At 34.0% G+C, this 19,712-nt stretch overlaps 1 protein-coding gene across 26 annotated transcripts in view; it reads left to right on the top strand.

Annotated features, from left to right (window-relative positions):
• GPHN (gephyrin) overlaps positions 1-19,712 on the top strand; it is a 675,135-nt gene that overhangs the window by 463,776 nt on the left and 191,647 nt on the right. For 11 of the 26 annotated variants that reach the window (XM_034937125.3, XM_034937131.3, XM_034937129.3 and 8 more), the window contains one exon: positions 14,898-14,954. The exons of 8 other annotated variants lie outside the window; for them this stretch is intronic. In XM_034937125.3, coding sequence (XP_034793016.1) covers positions 14,898-14,954 — 57 coding nt within the window. Of the gene's footprint in view, positions 1-14,897; positions 14,955-17,145; positions 17,218-19,712 lie in introns of all 26 variants that reach the window. 7 more of the 26 variants (XM_034937122.3, XM_034937124.3, XM_034937127.3 and 4 more) reach the window with 1 other exon arrangement.

A 19,712-nucleotide genomic window follows, 5' to 3' on the forward strand; every position in this document is an offset into this window, starting at 1 on the left:
TGACATTATAGAAATAGATTCTACACATACCGTCAACACACAACAAAAAGGTTGGAAACCAGTGAATTAGTGAGATCAAAAATACATTCTCTGAACAAAAATATGTTTTCTTTTGTGAACATTTACCTCATCTGGGGGGTGCTGAGCAATAATATTCTCTGCATTATTGGTTAGATCCAGCATTTCTCAAACATACTGGTCTCCAGACCCCTTCATGCTTTTAACAATTATTAAGGACCCCAAATTACTTCTGTTTATGTGGGTTATATCTAACAATATTTGTTGTACTAGGAATTCTGAGGGCCAGGCGTGGTGGCTGTAATCCCATCACTTTGGGAGGCCAAGGCAGGTGGATCATCTGAGGTAGGGAGTTCAAGACCAGCCTGACCAATGTGGAAAAACCCTGTCTCTACCAAAAATACAGAATTAGCCAGGCGCGTTGGCACATGCCTGTAATCCCAGGTACTCAGGAGGCTGAGGCAGGAGATTCGCTTGAACACGGGAGGCGGAGGTTGCTGTGAGCCAAGATCACGCCATTACACTCCAGCCTGGGCAACGAGAACGAAACTCCATCTAGCTAGAAATAAAAATAGTAAAGCCTTTACATGTTAACATAAACAACATATTTTATGAAAAAATAAGTATATTTTCCACAATCAAAGAAAATCTGAAAATAATGGCATTGTTTTACATTTTTTCAAATATATGTTAATATCTCGCTTAATAGAAAATAGCTGGATTCTCACATTTGCTTCTGTATTAAGTCTGTTGTAATATGTTGTTCTGATTGAAGAATAAACAAATTGAGCCTCATATAGATATATAGTTAGAAAAGGAAGGACTATATTGTTCACATTTTTTTATAATTGTGGATGTTCTTTGATACCATACCAAAAATTTACAATTTTTAGTTTAGTAAAGGTTAGTTGAAATGTTGAATCTAAAACCCTGGCTAGGACCATTCCATACTCACACCTTAAAATCCGTTGGTCTGTCTTGCACTTCAAATGGATCTTTTACCCAGGCATGATTTTGGAACACATATATTGGTCATTTGGAAAATATAAATTCTTCCAAAAGTTGACATATTTTGTTATATTATATCAAAAAGTCACCTTCATTAATATAATCACCAAGCTCATCTAAAAAGTCTGGAATGTACTGGAAGCTCTTAAGCTCATAGTGGCACATAGACATTTTCTAAGTTCTAATTTATGCTTGGAAGCTAGAAATTGGGTTGGGCGTGGTGGCTCACATCTGTAATCGTAGCACTTTGGGAGGCTGAGGCAGGCGGGTCACTTGAGGTCAGGAGTTCGAGACCAGCCTGGCCAACATGGTAAAACCCTGTCTGTACTGAAAACACAAAAATTAGCCAGGTGTGGTGGTACATGCCTGTAGTCCCAGCTGCTTGGGAGGCTGAGGCAGGAGAATCACTTGAACCCAAGAGGTGGAGGCTGCAGTGAGCCGAGATTGCACCATTGCACTCCAGCCGGGGCAAAAGAGCAAGAGTCTGTCTCAAAAAAAAAAAAAAAAGAAAGAAAAAAAAGAAAAAGAAAAAAGCTAGAAATAGTATTACTGGCAAAAAAGCAACAAATAGTTTTTTCTTAAATTGACAGACTTTGTTTATTTTTGAGAAAATGTATACCAAACATCTAAGTCTGAATAATAATAATTTATTAGTTATTTCATTCTTTCAAGTAAAAATGGTATTCTGTATTAAAAACTAGCTATTCAGCTTACAACTCAAACAATTGCATAAATAAGTGATTTTCCTTGAGACAACCACCATCCTTTGGTATGCAGAAGTATTTTGTTCATACTCCCCATTTTGTCACATTCAAGTCTCAAGTTTTAATTAATTTAATTTTCCCATTTTGTCACATTCAAGGGCCAAGTTTTAATTAATTTTAATTAATTAAATTTAATTTAACTAATATTAATAGTAAATTTAATGTGTATTAATATTGTCATATAATATTGTAATTACTCATGTAAATGTAAATATTACATTGAGGATATAGTAAATATTAAATTTACTATGTCATTGAGGACAGTATTTCAAACTAGCTTTTTTAAAAAGAAAAACAGAAGATGGCAGTGAATAGAACAGTGATTGTTCATACTACTTGGATCTACTGCCTTAATTTATACTAGGATGTCAATCCACCATTGATTTTGTACCATCAGTGCAAATGTCAACGTAGCAAAAAAGGCAAATAATGTCTGAGTACTATTACTAAAATAATTTTGACTTTGTCAAGCCCTGAAAGGGTCTCCAGGACCCTCATGGGTTTGTGGATCAACTTAAAGAACCATTGATAAAATCAAATGAGCAAACTGGCTTATGTTTCTTGAAAATATTCTGGATGAAAATGATGGCTATTGAATCCTTTATATATAATTTTTTTCCATAGAAGCAGTATTATAGTGGTATACTCAGTCCAAGAGATCTGATCCTTTATGTAAATGACTACCGGTACCATGGTTAAGCATTATAAATAGTTTACCTGTCCTCTGTGATCCAGGTTAATCCTAGGGCAGGGAACACCTACACCTCTCTGATTCCAATGACAGACTTCATTAAATTTTTGAAGATATAAGACCAGAAGTTATAATTCCCGGCTAACTCCATTCATTTTCAATGTGGTATTACTTCTGCACTTGGATAACAACTAATTTTCCCCAGGATATTCTGTCTACTAATAGATAACATACAAAGCCCTCTTTTAAGAAATAGGCCAGACGTGGTGGCTCACACCTGTAATTCCAGCACTTTGGAAGGCCAAGGCGGGTGGATCACCTGATGTCAGGATTTAAGACCAGCTTGGTCAACATGCTGAAACCCTGTCTCTACTAAAAATACAAAAATTTAGCTGGGCGTGGTGGTGGGTGCCTGTAATCCCAGCTACTCGGGAGGCTGAGGCAGGAGAATCGCTTGAACCCGAGAGGCGGAGGTTGCAGTGAGCTGAGATCACGCCACTGCCGTCTAGACTGGTGACAGAGCAAGACTCTGTCTCAAAAAACAAAAAAAGAAAAGAAAAAAAGAAATAACCTGGTTGTTGGCAGATAATTCTATTGAGTATATAACTGGGGATAGCTCATTTTTGAAATCAGTTTAGAACATTTAAAATGTGGGAAATTCAAATAAAAATGCAAATTTTCACTGTTTTCTAAAAAGTCAGATCAACATTGCTGGCCCACCACTGATATAATACTCTATATCAATACTCAGCTAATATTCTTTAGACCCTCCAGACTATTTTACTCACTTACATTAAATGCCTGACTCCTATGGACATTTAAGTAACTGATTTCTGCCCTAATTCACTGTTATCTAATTTCTCCTCCTTTATAACATGTTTGTTTGGGGATTTATTCTCATTTGTCAGCGAAGCAGAATTTTGAGACTTCAAATAAAAGACAATTCCCTTACACCCTTTTCTAATGAGAAAGGCACTACCTAGTATGGGAAAGAATTTAATATTTTGATGAAACTAAAATTACACAATAAAGCATTTTAACTATTTTTGGTCTATAACTTATTTTCAATAGTTTTCCTCTGATGTTCTGCTGGGTATGTAGGATTTTACCTCGATTTTTCTTTTTTCGTTCATGCAAGTGTCCCCTTTGTTTTTCATTATAATTATCATAATGATAATTGAAAATGAAACTTCCCCATCTATTTCTAATTATTTAATGGTCACAGAGCTATGTTTATTACTGAAGCTAAATGTAACAACTATGAAATGTATAATTGCCACTCTGAAGTCTAAACTTGCAAATGAAATTTGATATCTGAGAAGATATAGCAAACCAAAAATTGCTAACTGTAGAATTAACATTTTATAGCTAAGACAGACTGTAAGTGGTATAGTTTCTGTATAGTTTCTTTTTTGTTTAAAAAAAATGTACTTACTCATTTGGAAAAAATTTTTAAAATTCACATAAAAAAGTTCTTATAAAATACCCTTCATAAATAACCACTGTTAAAATTTTGCTATGTATCATTCTCTTATGTTTTTCTATGCATTTAAATTCTTATCATACCAAGAAGGCAGTGATTAAGAGCTCAGTTTCTGGAGTCTGACAGGCCTGATGATGAATCACTTAATACATGTGTGGCTTTCAAAAAGTTACTTCACCTCTATAACCTTAATTATCTCATCTGTAAAATGAAAAATAATGATACTATTTGCTTCATAGGGTTGTCTTAAGAATTTAAGTTAAAAATGTATATAAATCACAGCACAATGATTAAAATATAAGTACTCATTAAACAGTAGCCATTATTATTAAATTGTCTATAGCTTTTAACCTATCTTGCTTACTTAGTAATATGAGCATCTTTCTATGTCATGAACATCTTTATATGTTGTAAATTACCTTCTACAATATTACTTGGATTTTTTGATATTCTAATTGATAGATGTGACACAGTTTTTTCACCAACCCGTATTTTGGATATTTTTGTTGTGTCTTATTTTCTAGTTTTAAAAACAATGCTGTAGATAATCTTTCAGAAGTTAAAGGTTTTGGAGTCATCTCTTAATCAAACTCAGTAACTTCTGTTATTTCTACTTTTATTGAAAGTATATGCAGAACTTTTAGGTCTAAGATTTCTATATTTTACATTGATAGCAGGAATAGATCATTTTTGTGTCTTCATGAGTTTAATGATATATTGGAAGAAGCAGTTTTTAGCATTTGCATTTGACTGATTTACTGGCAGACATTTAAAAACTATAAACCCAAAGTCGTCTGAAAAGCTAACAAGCTTGAGTGTGTAAAAATATTATACTGCGAGGCACAGCATATTGAGTACCAGCCCTAGGCTACCATATTATAACTTTATGAGGGCTGGGCACAGTGGCTCATGCCTATAATCCCAGCACTTTGGGAGGCCAAGGAGGGAGGATCACTGAAGCCCAGGAGTTCAGGACCAGCCTGGGCAACATAGTGAGACCCTGTCTCTACAAAAAAAAAAATTTAATTAGCTGGGCATGGTGGTAAGTGCCTATAGTGCCAGCTACTCAGGAGAATCACTTGAACCCAGGCGGTTAAGGCTGCAGTGAGCTGTGATGATGCCACTGCACTCCCAGCCTGGGTGACAAAGCAAGGCTCTGTCTCAAAAAATAATAAATAAATAAAACTATGAGGACTAGTTGACCTCAGTTTCTGTTATTTGTAACACCAAGATATTAAATAACCTCTAAAGTCCCTTGTAGGCTTATAATTCTTTTCTTTTGAAATAGTTCCAATATCAACTAAAAAATATTTTTAAGCCCTTCTCTCTCTGATATTTTATTAATCTCCAATTAATACAGAATAATTTACATTTGTTTATCTTTTGCATTCTGTTCTAGTACATAAAGTACTAGAGACAGAGATTATTAACAGAAAATGTTCTAACTTCACTTAAGATCTTTTACATTTAGGTAAAGCTTGTCTCTGTTAAATGAAATATTGATTTCTCTCGATATCCACTCTAGTTTTGTTCAAGTTATGAGAAGATAGGGAAGTGAACTGTTGAAATACAAGAAATTGTGAAATTAAGAATACTAGCATTCAGTATAATTAAATAGCTTTGATTCATTTCAACTGTTTTTAATTGTTTGGGACATATTTTGTATAAAACAGCCCAACAAATATAAGTGGTCCGTCCCATCATTATTTCAGCCACAAAATTTATTAGATATAGGCATGATTTAGAGCTATTTAATATCCCATTTTGACTTTAATATAGAGTACCTCCCATAGTAAACTATCCTCTGGATCTTCATATCTCACAATGATACATATTCTAAAATTAGGTATTTTCTGGCCCAAAATTTCAGGATTATCTCCCTACTCGTTCTACTTTTGTTAAAGAGAAAACACAGAGTAATTCAGAAATTCATTGAATATTTCAGTGAATATTTTTAAATGCATATTATATGTCAAATACTGTATTAGCTATTGGGGATACAGCAATGAATAGACATTTTAACCCTGTTCTTAAGGAGCTTATAGTGGTAATATGTGAAAATAAAATATTTACAAGAAATCTACCATATACAGGGTTGACAACCTCAAAGAGCTCTTCTAATCCAGTAGGAAAAAGAAAAAAAAGGATGAGTAAAAGGTAAGCATAGTCATTTAATAAAATAAATACATGCAGCACAGAAATATGTGGGGGGGGAGTACACTCTCACTAGAAATCTACTAAAAATGTAAAACAACACAAATTTTGATGACTATTTAAAAACTATAATCATCAGTACTGTAATGAGCAATGACATGAGTATTTCTTTTCAGACTAATAGGAATATAACCTTTCAAGCAATAAATTCGTATAACCTTTCATACACATGTGTTGTGTACCTGTGTTCTCTACTTAAAAAGTACATACAGGCCGGGCGCGGTGGCTCATGCCTGTAATCCCAGTATTTTGGGAGGCCGAGGCGGATGGATCACGAGGCCAGGAGATCGAGACCATCCTGACTAACACGGTGAAACCCTGTCTCTGCTAAAAATACAAAAAATTAGCTGGGCATGGTGGTGGGCGCCTGTAGTCCCAGCTACTTGGGAGGCTGAGGCAGGAGAATCACTTGAACCCGGGAGGCGGAGGTTGCAGTGAGCCAAGATCGCGCCATTGCACTCCAGCCTGGGTGACAGAGCGAGACCCCATCTCAAAAAAAAAATTATGTTTTAATCAGTCATTTTGTCTCTAGAAATGTATCCAAAGTAAATTATTAAAGAGGCCATCTCAAACTATGTACAGGAATTTTTATCACAGCATTATTTATATTTGTGAAAAATTAGAAATAATTTTAATGTGTATGGAAAATATCTTGTATTAATAGTACACACATATATAAGTTATTCTATAACCTTAAAAATCATCTCATTAAGAATATTTAATGACATGAGAAAATGCTGAAACTACAATGTATAGTTTAAAAATTAGTAAACAATACTGTGTAGGAATAGAATAGCAAATTATTTCACAATATACATTATTTTTAAAACCAGGAAAATATACATATCTGTTTGGTTTTTGTTAGTGTATTTTTTTTAGATAGGATCTGGTAATTACACGGATGTCCTTTGGCCTATTTTTCAGATTTGTAGCCAAACTTAATAAAGCCAACTAGAGTTATTTATACCTATATTTACAGGCATACCTTGGAGATATTGTAGGTTCAGTTGCAGACCACTGCAATAAAGCAAAAATTGCAATAAAGTGAGTCACACAAATTTTTCGGTATCCCAGTACCTGTAAAAATTATGTTTATACTCTCCTGTAGTCTATTAAGTGTGAAAAGGATTACGTCTAAAAAAACACACTGTGCATACCTTAATTAAAAAATACGTTAGTCCTAAACCATTATTACAATCATCTGAGCCATCAGCAGGTCATAATCTTTTTGCTGGTAGAGGGTCTTGCCTCAATGCTGATGGCTGCTGACTGATCAGGGTAGTGGCTGCTGAAGGCTGGTGTGGCTGTGGCAATTTCTTAAAATCAGACAAGTTTGCCAGATCGATTGACCCTTCCTTTCACAAGAGATTTTGCTGTAGAATGCAATGTTGTTTGAATGCATTTTTTCTACAGTGAAACTTCCTTCAAAATTGGAGTCAATCCTCTCAAACCCTGCTGCTGCTTAATCAAGTTTATTTATGCAAAATCATTCGTTGTAATTCCAACAAAGTTCACAGCATCTTTACCAGGAGTAGATTTCATCTCAAGGAACTCCTTTCTTTGTTCCTTCATAAGAAGCAACTTGTCATCTGTGAAAGTTTTATCATGAGTATCACAGTAATTCAGTCGCAACTTCAGGCTCCCCTTCTAATTGTAGTTCTTTTGCTATTTCTACCACATCTGCAGTTCTTTCTCCTCCACCGAAGTCTTCAACTCCTAAACATCCATATGGTTGGAATCAACTTCTTCCAACTCCTATTAATGTTGATATTCTGGGCTCCCATGAACCAAAAATGTTCTGAATGGCATCTAAAATAATGAATTATTTCTGGATGGTTTTCAATTTACTTTGCTCAGATCAATTATAGGAATTACTATATGGCAACTGTATAGCCTTATGAAATCTATTTTTAAAATAATAACATTTGAATGTTGAAATTGCTTCTTGATCTGTAGGATGAAGAGTGGATGTTGTATTAGCAGGCATGAAAACATTATCTCCTTGTATATCCCAATCAGAGCTCTTGGATGACTAGGTACAATGTCAATGAATACTTATATTTTGAAAGGAATCTTTTTGTCTAAGCAGTGGATTTAACATATTTAGTAAACCATGCTGCAAAAAGATGTGCTGTCATCTAGGCTTTCTTGTTCCGTTTGTAGAGCACAGGCAGGGTAGATTTTGCATAATTCTTAAAGGCCATAGTACTTCCAGAATGGTCACTAATCATCGGCTTCCACTTAAAGTCAGCAGCTGCATTATTCCCTACCAAGATAGTCATCCAGTCCTTTGAAGTTTTAAAGCCAGGCTTTAACTTCACCTCTCTAGCAATGAAAGTCCTAGATGACATCTGCTTCCATTTATATAAGGCTGTTTTATCTACACTGAAAATCTGTTGTTTAGTATAGCTGCCTTCATCAAGGATTTTAGCTAGATTTTCTGGGTAACTTGCTGCAGCTTCTACAGCAGCACTTGCTGTTTCACATTGCTCTTATGTTATAGAGACATCTTCTTTCCTTAGACCTCATGAGCCAACCTCAGCTAGCTTTCAACTTTTCTTCTGCAGTTTCCTCACCTTACTCAGCATTCATAGACTTGAAGAAAGTTACAGCCTTGGTCTGGATTTGGCTTTGGCTTTAAGGACTGTTGTGACTGGTTTGGTCTTCTATCCAGATCACTCAGACTTTCTCCATATTAGCAATAAGGCTGTTTCACTTTCTTCTCATTCATATGTTCACTGGCGTACCACTTTAAATTTCCTTCCAGAACTTTTCCTTTGCATTTACAACTCAGCTGTTTGACACAAGTAGCCTAGCTTTCTGGCTGTGTCAGCGTTCAGCATGCCTTCCTCACTAAACTTAGTCATTTCTAGCTTTTGATTTAAAGTGGTAGACATGCAACTATTCCTTCTACTTGAACACTTAGAGGCCACTGTAGGTTTATTAATTGGCCTAATTTCAATATTATTATGTCTCAGGGAATAGAGAGGCCAGCCCACAGAGAGGTAGAAAGACAAGGAATGGTCAGTCTGTGTAGCAGTCAGGGCACACACAGCATTTATCAGTTCAGTTCACTATCTTACATGGGCACCATTTGTGGTACCTCAAAACAATTGCAAAAGTAGCATCAAACATCGCTGATCATAGACAACCATAACAGATATAATCATAGTAAAAAGTTTGAAATATTGTAAGAATTATCAAAATGTGACACAGAGACAGGAAGTGAGCACTTGCTGTTGGAAAATTGGTGACGATAGATTCGCTTAACACAGGGTAGCCACAGACAAACTTTGAACTTGTAAAAAACGCAATTATCCATGAAGCACTGTAAAACAAGGTATGCCTGTATACCACAGCATTTTTACATCCAGGCTAAGCCAGTCTCTTCTTAATCCTGCTGGATAGAAAATTTTATCATATTTCAATGAAAGTTCAAAGATAAACTTTTTTTTGGTCTCATGTACAAATAATAAAAAAAATTAAGAACATATAATGTGCTGCCTAAAGGTTATTTATTTTAACCCACATAATAACTCTTTTATTAAAGATGGGTTTTATAATTTCTTTTTAGACAGATAAGAAATTTGGAAAAAATAATTTCAGTTTAATTATTCTCTAGTTAGTGAACAGGAAATAATTTATATAAAGGTCTAATTTTATATAGATTAGATTTAAAGGTCTAATTTTGTATAGATTATACTGTCTTGGAATCAAAACTATATAGAACTTTAAGATCAAAATTATAAATGTGTAATAAAATATAAATAAATAAATGCAAATGTTAATATATCATTAGACATCAGAACCTTTAAAAAAGATGATTTCCTGGCTGGGTGCAGTGGCTTACACCTGTAATCTCAGCACTTTGGGAGGCCAAGGCAGGAGTATCACCTGAGGTCGGGAGTTTGAGACCAGCCTGACCAACATGGAGAAACCTTGTCTCTATTAAAAACACAAAATTAGCTGGGTGTGTGGTGCATGCCTGTAATCCCAGCTACTCGGGAGGCTGAGGCAGGAGAATCACTTGAACCCGGGAGGCAGAGGTTGCGGTGAGCCGAGATTGCGCCATTACATTCCAGCCTGGGCAACAAGAGTGAAACTCCGTCTCAAAAGCAAAAGATTTCCTAAGGATAAAAATATGGCAGAGGGGTTTAGAGGATCTGTAACTTGCCACCATGATTCTAACTTTTGACTTCTCACTTCTTACTCTTTGCAACTTTCCTTGACCTTTTTTATCCTTTTATTAATTTAGTTTTATAATTGTATTTCCTTTCCTCCAGAAACATATTAGCAATTATTTTTCCTTGACACATTTGTATATTAATCACCTCTCTTTCATTTCTTTCTTCCTTCCTTTATACTTATCTTAATAAATCACAAATTAAAATGTTCTATGATGAGGCACCAGCTTTACTGAAAGGGCTGAATAATATAATATTATAGTGAAGTGAAATATTAACTTAATTCCAAAAGTACTTTGTTATTTATAGGAATTTGTTTAAATGTTGAGCTCTTAAGCAAAACTTTAAAAAAAAATCTCTTTCTCCAAATCATAGCTACCAGAAACGATCTATAGCTGCCCCAATATATACTGAGTGATACTGGTTGGAAAATAATTTCTAAGAAAAAAGTTTTATTTCTTTTCATTGATAATCATAATTTTTTTAAAAAGCCATGATATGGTATAATAAGGTTAAAAATATTAGTCTCAGAATAGTTCTGAAGGTAAACTAGATCTAAAAATAAAATGGCCAACTCCTTAGCACAAACAAACAGAAAGAAATGTTGGTTTAATCTATGTAATTTTATTCTAAACTGATACAAAATGTATTATGGAGAGAAGGGGAGAAGGTCTACATTCGTTATTCCATAGGTAAGAGACTAAATTTAATTAAACAACCTGAGAGTCAGAAGGTAATATCAGCTGTACTTTCATATTATTTATTGATGCATTCAGAAAGCCACTGAACTTCTCCAGACCTTGGTTCCCTTATCAGTAAAAGAAACACACAAAATATACAACATTTTCTAAAACATTTTCACTAAACATTTTGTAACTAAAGAAAAATATGAATGTATATACCCAGTGATATGTGAGTGTACCTTAATGCAGTTATCATAAGCCTGAAATTTCTTTGAAGTTTTGTATTTTATTTTAAAAATTAATATCAAGTTGATTTTTAAACTATGAAATATATGTTTGGTTTAATTAAAATACTACATTTACAATTATTTTTGGCAAGAGAAGTGAGGGTGGGGCTAGATAGTTTTCTACCTTGTTAATGGTAGAAATCGTTTTCAGTGAGCTCAGTTTTGGGAAACTGAGCTAAATCAAAGGGAATCAACACCACATATTAGTTTAGGATCCAGGCAATTTCTTTTGTTGCATAATATTACTAGAATCCAAATTCTTGGAAAAAAAAGTAAATACAAATGTCAAAGTCATTTTACTACAGGCCAGATCCTGGTAATTAATCACTGAGGATAGTTTCCCCAGTAATTAATCCCTGAGGAAAGATTCCCAGAATGTTGCAAAAGAGGTAATACAGTGCAACATTTTCAGAATATTTCTAAGGAATACTTTGTTAAATATATTCTACTTGAGAGACTGAATAGAAGATTGAAGTGTTTTGGATCCCATGGATAATATCTTTTAACATCTTGGTAAAATACTTGTCAAAAGATTTCTTCATGATTAATGATGACATTTTTTGTTTTGCTACTAAATTTTGATTATCAATATATATAAGTAAACTAATAATCTCAATTTACTCCATAATCCTCACAATTATTTACATTCAATTCTCAGACTTTGTTTATAATGCCGTGATAGTACAATATAAACATTTACAGTTTAACCTCTCTTAGCTACTGATAGTGTTTTGCCTTTAGAAAAGTATGAATAAAAATAGCTAATGATGTGAAGCTCTTATTATTAAGAATAGTAAAGTCATTCATCTTATCTGAATGCTAATCTTTTGTGATTTCTTTTAAATTCTTATCTAAAATGTAATAATCAAGCATTTGGCCGGGCACGGTGGCTCACGCCTGTAATCCTGGCACTTTTGGGAGGCCGAGGCAGGCGGATCACATAAGGTCAGGAGTTCAAGAGCAGCCTGGCCAACATGGTGAAACCCTGTCTCTACTAAAAATATAAAAATTGGCCAGGTGCAGTGGTGTGCACCTGTAATCTCAGCTATTCAGGAGGCTGAGGCCGGAGAATTGCTTGAACCCGGGAGGCAGAGGTTGCGGTGAGCTGAGATCATGCCACTGCACTCCAGCCTGAATGACAGAGCCAGACTCCATCTCAAAAAAATAATAATAATAATCAAGCATTTGGATTAGCTGTGAATTTCTTTTATGTATACTACCCCACTATAACTGATGATTAATGGAGGACTAAAATAAATAAGGACATTACATTTTAAATCTACTGATTTCACTTTTCTCTATTTCTCAAATTCTAGTTTATATAGACATCCTTTTCAAATTCTTTCTGAAGTTTTTCAGTATTAGGTATTATTGTTACCTGTTTCAGAAGCTGCAAAAAAATCACATGAAACTTGAATTGTAGCCATTTCTGGCTTTGAAAAACACCTTGGCTTTCTAAGGTTTTCCTCTTATGATGGTTTCAAAGACAGGCTTGTTTATAGAAATTTGAAATCAAGCATTGATGAGTGGTTTGCTCCCAAAGTCTCTATATAAATCAGTCTTATAATCTAGTTTTTACATTCAGAGTTTAGTGGTAACTGTCTTTTTTTCTTCTTATAATTCATTGTTTAAGTTTCTATACTTGCATTTGGAACTGAAATGGTACAGGAAAAATGTCTTCCATATATATAGTAACGTAAAATTTCTTCCACAGATGGAGAGAGACAGACAGACATAGTACATATACATACACATTCTGTTATAAGCATTAATTTTTTTCCATCCCATATATTTTCAGGCCTGCTAAGGAAATGCTACTTTAAACTAGAAATTAGGGACTGTTGATTTCGTTCTTAGATTTGTCATCAACTTCCAGTGTAACCTTGAAAAAGATACCTAATGTTGCTGAGCTTAATGTAATTTTAAGCCTTCTAGAAATAAAAGACAACATAGAAAATGGTGTTCACTTATTACTGTGTAAGTTCAGAACATCTTCACAGTTTCTGAAAATTTTCAGAAAGCCTCATGAGGCATCAGACTCTTATATTTTTATAGGAATCTACCAACTCTACCTTTATAATCTAGATATTGTGAATCTGCATTTAAGATGGAAAACAGCTTTTGATATAAAGATCTCAGAAATCAAAGAAAACAGCACAAGAGGATGAGCAGATATTATGAACTCACTCTGAATTCACTCCATAGGGAGCCCCTCTCTTACAGGTGCTGATGTTCTAGTTAGTATCCATTGTTTCTAAATTTGTCAATTCTGTTCCACTAAGAATAGTAAGAATTGGTGATTATCTTTTGGCCATAACATTTAGTTAATGCTGAAAAATTAGTAAAACTTGTTTATATCCAGTAGAGCCAAAAGTTGATGCAACTCTTATATAGCAATATGCTTTTATTCAAAACGAAAATTCCATTTTCTCAATATGATTATTCCTCAGCAATTTCCATATGCTATCAGAGATCTTCTAAAAGGGATAAGACAATATATATCCTGCTTCCAGGAAATAAAATTTTATAGGATGTTCAGGTTTCTATTATTTCTTGAAGACTTTAACTGGGAACTTTTGGCATCACACTGATATTTCTGCTATCTCCTAATATAAGCAGGAACATCACAGCTAACTTGACCTATGCTGGTCTGAATTGAGACCTCATTCTGGAATCCATAGTGTAAAACCACTTAGTCTGAAGCTTCCTATCCCCTTTGCTCTTCACCCTGCCATTTTTTTTATTGCCTCCCTCTTTATCCAAAACGTTAGTTCTCATTAGAGCTCTATTTAAAAAGTACCTCCTCTAATAAAACATTTTGTGTTGAGAAACTTCCCTTGCTCATTTATGCAGTAATGTGAAATGAGTTATTTTGAAAAAAAAAGTTTTACTTTTCATTTCCCGTCTTACCCAAGATAGCAAATTTTCCAAGAGGAAAATTCAGCTAAAATAACTGAAAGCTTTGAGGTAGTAAATATATCTAACATTGGTCTGGCATTAAAATTTTCTGGTTGGGCAGCACAATTGTTTAATTGGGAATCTCAGTGACAGCTGAACAACCTCAATGCTTGGGTCAGCAAGCAGAGGAGCTTCACTCTGTCACCTATCAAGAATGATGCTTGTCAGGACTGATCTTTCCACCTACAGAGCATTCATGTTTCTAGTCATACCATTTATGTTTTCTAATATTACAATGGAATAGACACTAAAACACTAAGAGAGCAAAGTACATAGGTATATTTGTAATTCTTTGTTTTTTGTAAGCCAAATGCAAATGTAACACTACTCCAGATACTGCTTCATCAGAAGTCCCCAAGATAACCAAAAGTAAGTGCCAATTTCCTCATCTCAGGGATAGTGCCATAACAAAGACTGAATTCTAGGGACCAGCCTATTTGCAGAGCATGTCATACAGCCTCTGGGTTAGTTAACTCCTTGGCCTCCTAAGAGCTACCACAGAGAGTCAATTGATGTTTTTGCATGTATTACTTACTAATGTATAGAAAAATTTTTAAGTTCACTTTTTCTTTATTCTGTCTTTCTTACCCATCTTCCCTCATTGTAGCAAATTAGACGGCCGGATGAAAGCAAAGGAGTTGCTAGTAGAGTTGGATCCCTCAAAGTAAATATGTTTCTAACATTTTTTGGCAAGATTTCGTCTATAGCCTACACTTCTTCCTTTTTGGAGGGTGGTGGGAGGAAGGGGGCTTTTTCCATTTTTCACCATCCCATTTTTTTTATTTTAATATTTTTATTGGCTGTTGGGTCATATTACTTTTTTTTTGTTTCAGCTACACATAGAGCAACCAGCTGAAGGCAAGCTGCCAAATAACTAGCTTTGAATGGCACCACAAACAACAGAAAGGGCAACTGCCTCATTACAGGTGCCTATAATTTGGGGTTCTAGAATAAACCGTTCCTCTGATTGATGTCACTGTGTGTTAAGTTCCTGTTACACAGAGAACTAACATTTATTTTCAGAATATTATCTCCCCTTTTAACTTTTTTTTGTAAAAAAATAATTTTAATGTTATTTTGGTATCATCACCATTTATAGTTCATTTCAGAGAAAAGTTATTATGAGTTAACAATATGTATTCAATACACATAATCTTAAGAAATAGAAAGAAAGAAATTTTATGTCATGTAGTATAATGGGCCCACATATAGCTGACAGTAGTTATGCCCTCTTAATCCCCTCTGTTTTATTTTTTAAATTTCAAAAAACTGATACAACAATCAACAGAACCAGATACATACCTAAATGTTTGTCCCTTTGTGTATATAACCTGCTAATATACAATTGAAAGATTTCTAATTTGATCATCTTGTTTGCTAGTTGCTAAATATTTATTTGCTCAATATGCCTTGGGCACTCAGTACTCAAACATTTAATCATAATGAAAAGGTAAATAAGTTATCACTCTTATGAAACACAGACCAATCACATTTAATGCTGCCACCTTAAATGCAAGTTAGAAAATTTGCTGAATTCTAAAAATATGCAGAAGAATTACCTCACAAAAGTAATTATTTTCTTATATCTCAATCTCATTTGCCCTAACAGCAATAGTAACTGTTAAATTAATCAAAATGCTAGAAAATTCAGTGCACTGGGATGTCCTAAAATGTAATGACTACCTTGAGGCCTAATATTCAATCATTTCAAAATTTTGCACACCTCCAATTTATTTCCATTTTACAATTTATGAAATACTAATTTCTGCACTCTTTCCTCTCCTTGCCTCTTCTGCCTTCTTAGCTTTACTTTTTTGTTATTGTTTATTTATTTGTGTGTGCGCACGCACATGAGTGCACATGGATGAAGGTGTGTTTGTATGTTTGTGTCCTTTATTTCAGAAAAGCCATCCTCTCTGTTCTCTAACACTGCTTTATAGTGGATAGCTATTTTATTAAAATGTTATTTCACCAAGGATAAGCAGAGGGGATGGGAAGTGTTAATAGTGTGCCTATTTCAAAAACTAGGCAATTTAAGATTATTCAGTCAGAAAAATGTGAGTTTATGTATCCTGATGATATATCAGTAGCATTCCTCACTGTCTATCTGTGAGGTATCATATTTTATCTTTGTCTTTAAAGGAAGATAAATCCATGAATGGTTTAAACTATGGATTATGACTCAAATTCAGGTGAGAAGGTACAGAACGACATGACTTTTTGAAAATTACTGAAGGTGAAATAAAGATAAAAATGGCATCCATAACTGTAGCACTATGTACTGTAAACTGGATTGTATGTGCGAGTGCGCGTGCGTGCAGTTATCTCCGAGTTCAACTTCTGGATGTATAGAACTTCAAGTTATAAATGTATGTTTATTGTTTTTAAGTGTATATACAATATGAGTATGTATATACACATATATATGTTTAAGAACAAAAGATACATTTTATAATTAAATCAGTTAATATGGATGCAGTCTTGAATCAAAAAGTGTGTTTGGGAAAGAAAGTCAAATTTCATAATATTTAAATATCTTTACTCCATGTTTCTACAAAATAGAAAATGTCAAAGTGAATCTCTAGGGGATTTATAAGGATGGTTATAGTATTTATTTTCTCTAATGCTTTGGGGAGAAAAGATGCTGTAATTAATCAAAATAAAATGTTGACTTCCTAGTCACGGGTTTGTTGAGCATGCATTCTTACGTTATAGAAAGACCTTTGATGTTTTGAAATGTTTGCCAAAGGCAGTGAGAAATGTATAATGCTATGATCTTATTTTTAAAAGGAAAAAGGAAAACCGAAAAGAGAACAAGTTGCTTTTTCAATTCATTTTCTGATGTTTACATGTAGCTCCATCGAAAGCTGGAGGAGCTCAGAGATCACCTAGAAGGCAATGTGAAAGGATACTCTCTCAGAGTAAATGTACGATTTCACTTGGTGATTTTTTTTTTCCCTAAACTTCTGCTGACTGGTAACTCCAAATCTGATTGGTTTGTCCTCTCATCTCCATCTTTTTCCTTTCTGTCTCTTTTCCCCCTCTTTCTTTCTTTTCTAGCTGCGGCTTCATGCTCCCATTTATGAAATAAAGATTAAATTAGCAGGGTAGAGGACCCTAAAGCCACACTGACTAACATTGCTGTTGACTTAATAATATTTTGGCCCCAGTGCAAAATAAAATCTTTCTTTTCAAAAATCACTATTTCTTATACAATTGTATACTTTTTTGAGGATCTTGTCATGAGACTTCATTTGGAGATTTTTCTATTGGTCATGTCTTCTACCCCTTGTTAGTTATGTCAGCAGAATAATAAATTATGAACTGGATGTGAGGGGTATATCCTTGATGGTACAATTTCAATTTTCAAGGAAAATAATCAGTGTTAGGGTATCATAGGTAATCTGGCAAGTAGACACATTTGCTCTGAGTTAATAGACTTAACTCAGACTCTTTTAGAATAAATGTATGTCATTTTGTTTAAAAATAAGAAAATTAGCAGTAAGTACCTTCACCAGGAACACCTTCACGTAGCATCTTACAGATACTTGAGCTAAAGTCTAATATACCCAAGACAACCATTGAAGGAGGACAGTACCTCGTATCCACTCAATCCTGTACATACATCATATAGTCAGAATTCATGATAGTATTTTTTGTGACAGATAGTTCAGACTATCAAGATTTTCAAGAAAAATCTCTAAATTGGTTTTGGTATAAATGTAGCAGAAGAAAAACTAAATTACTACAGTAATTTATGGCTTTCATTTCTGGGGTTTCCAAAAAAGTTCCTGTGAATCCTGGTATCCGATTTACTTCTCACAAGGTTATTACCATTCATTTAATTCACACAGCTATAATAGTTTTGTTATAAAAACTAGAATTAAAGTTAGGGATATGATAATTATCTTATTTCTCAGCTTGTTTTTAATTGTATACCACACATAGTCATGTGTATCTCTACGCTAAATTTCTGATTATTGAAATACAAAGTGATTTTTATTAATAAGTTGTTAATTCTAATAACTAAACAGAAGGAATTAATACATGTGTCTCATATCTCTACTTCTTCCTTTGAGCTACTCTTTGTTTTCTGCACATATTCTTATAGAATTTTGAAAACCATCCATAATCACTCCCCAAAACCTATTTTATCATTTTTTTTTAAAAAAAGATTAGTATGGATTTTATGATTAAATCAGTCTGGACATACCTAATTATTCTAGAAACCCATAAAAATATTTTAATATATGTATTTTAGTCTTGTGCTCTTTCCTAATCAATCATGAGAAGTAATTTTTCTTTTCAATGAAACTGAGACCAAAAAGTTGAGACTTGCTGATTTCTGTATGGTAATGAGTTAGTAAGAGACCAACATCAAATTTAAAATTTGATGCCTTAAAAATTAGGTTATCTCATGCCATTATTTAATTTCTTTTTTCAACACCTGTACTACTATATAATGATTAATCTCATTTTATTTCACTGAGAAACACTTTGTTCTGATTACCTTGTTTCTAAAAATATTAAATATAAGGTGTATCAGTCTAAGGATCCTGTTAACTGTCCAATATAGAAAAAAAAAAAAAAAACCTATCCAAAGGCAAGTAGTATCCTCTCTAGAGAGTTCAGCTAAGGAAACATGCAAATCAATTGCTTAGCTGAATTTTCAGTTTCTCTCCTTACCCTTTAATTCCTACTACCCAAGTATACCTTAAAGTGCCTTGAATATTAAAAATTGATGCTAAAAAGAAAAAGTTATTCTCAGAACCATAGACTATATTAGACAGGTTTTGTTTCTAAAATGAAGTAAATTGGCATTCGGTGATGATTTTGTTTCATGAAAATTTATTGTAGGTGTACACACACAAGAACAAGTGTATTAGTCCATTTCCACATTGCCATAAAGATACTGCCTGAGACTGGGTAATTTATAAAGAAAAAAGGTCCAATTGACTCACAGTTCCACATGGTTTGAGAGGCCTCAGGAAACTTACAATCATGGCGGAAGGTGAAGGGGAAACAAGGTACGTTGTATATGGCGGCAGGAAGGGAGAGAGCACAGGGAAAACTGCCACTTTTAAAACCATCAGATCTAGTGAGAACTCCCTCACTATTTACAAGAACAGCATGGAGAAAACCACCTCCATGATCCTATCACCTTCCACCAGGTTCCTCCCTTGACATGTGGAGATTACAATTCGAGATGAGATTTGGGTGGAGACACAGAGCCAAACCATATCAACAAGTATATGAGGTGTCTTTTACTTCATTAAAATGCTGGTGAAGATTTCAATTAGATGAAAGAGTCAGAACCATGTTCCTTATACAATTGTATAATTTTCTGAGGATCTTCTCATGAGACTTCATTTGGAGATTTTTCTGTTGGTCGTGTCTTCTACCCTTAGTTATGTCAGCATGA

Source organism: Pan paniscus, chromosome 15 (genome assembly GCF_029289425.2).
Source record: "Pan paniscus chromosome 15, NHGRI_mPanPan1-v2.0_pri, whole genome shotgun sequence".
In the NCBI taxonomy this organism is placed as follows: domain Eukaryota; kingdom Metazoa; phylum Chordata; class Mammalia; order Primates; family Hominidae; genus Pan; species Pan paniscus.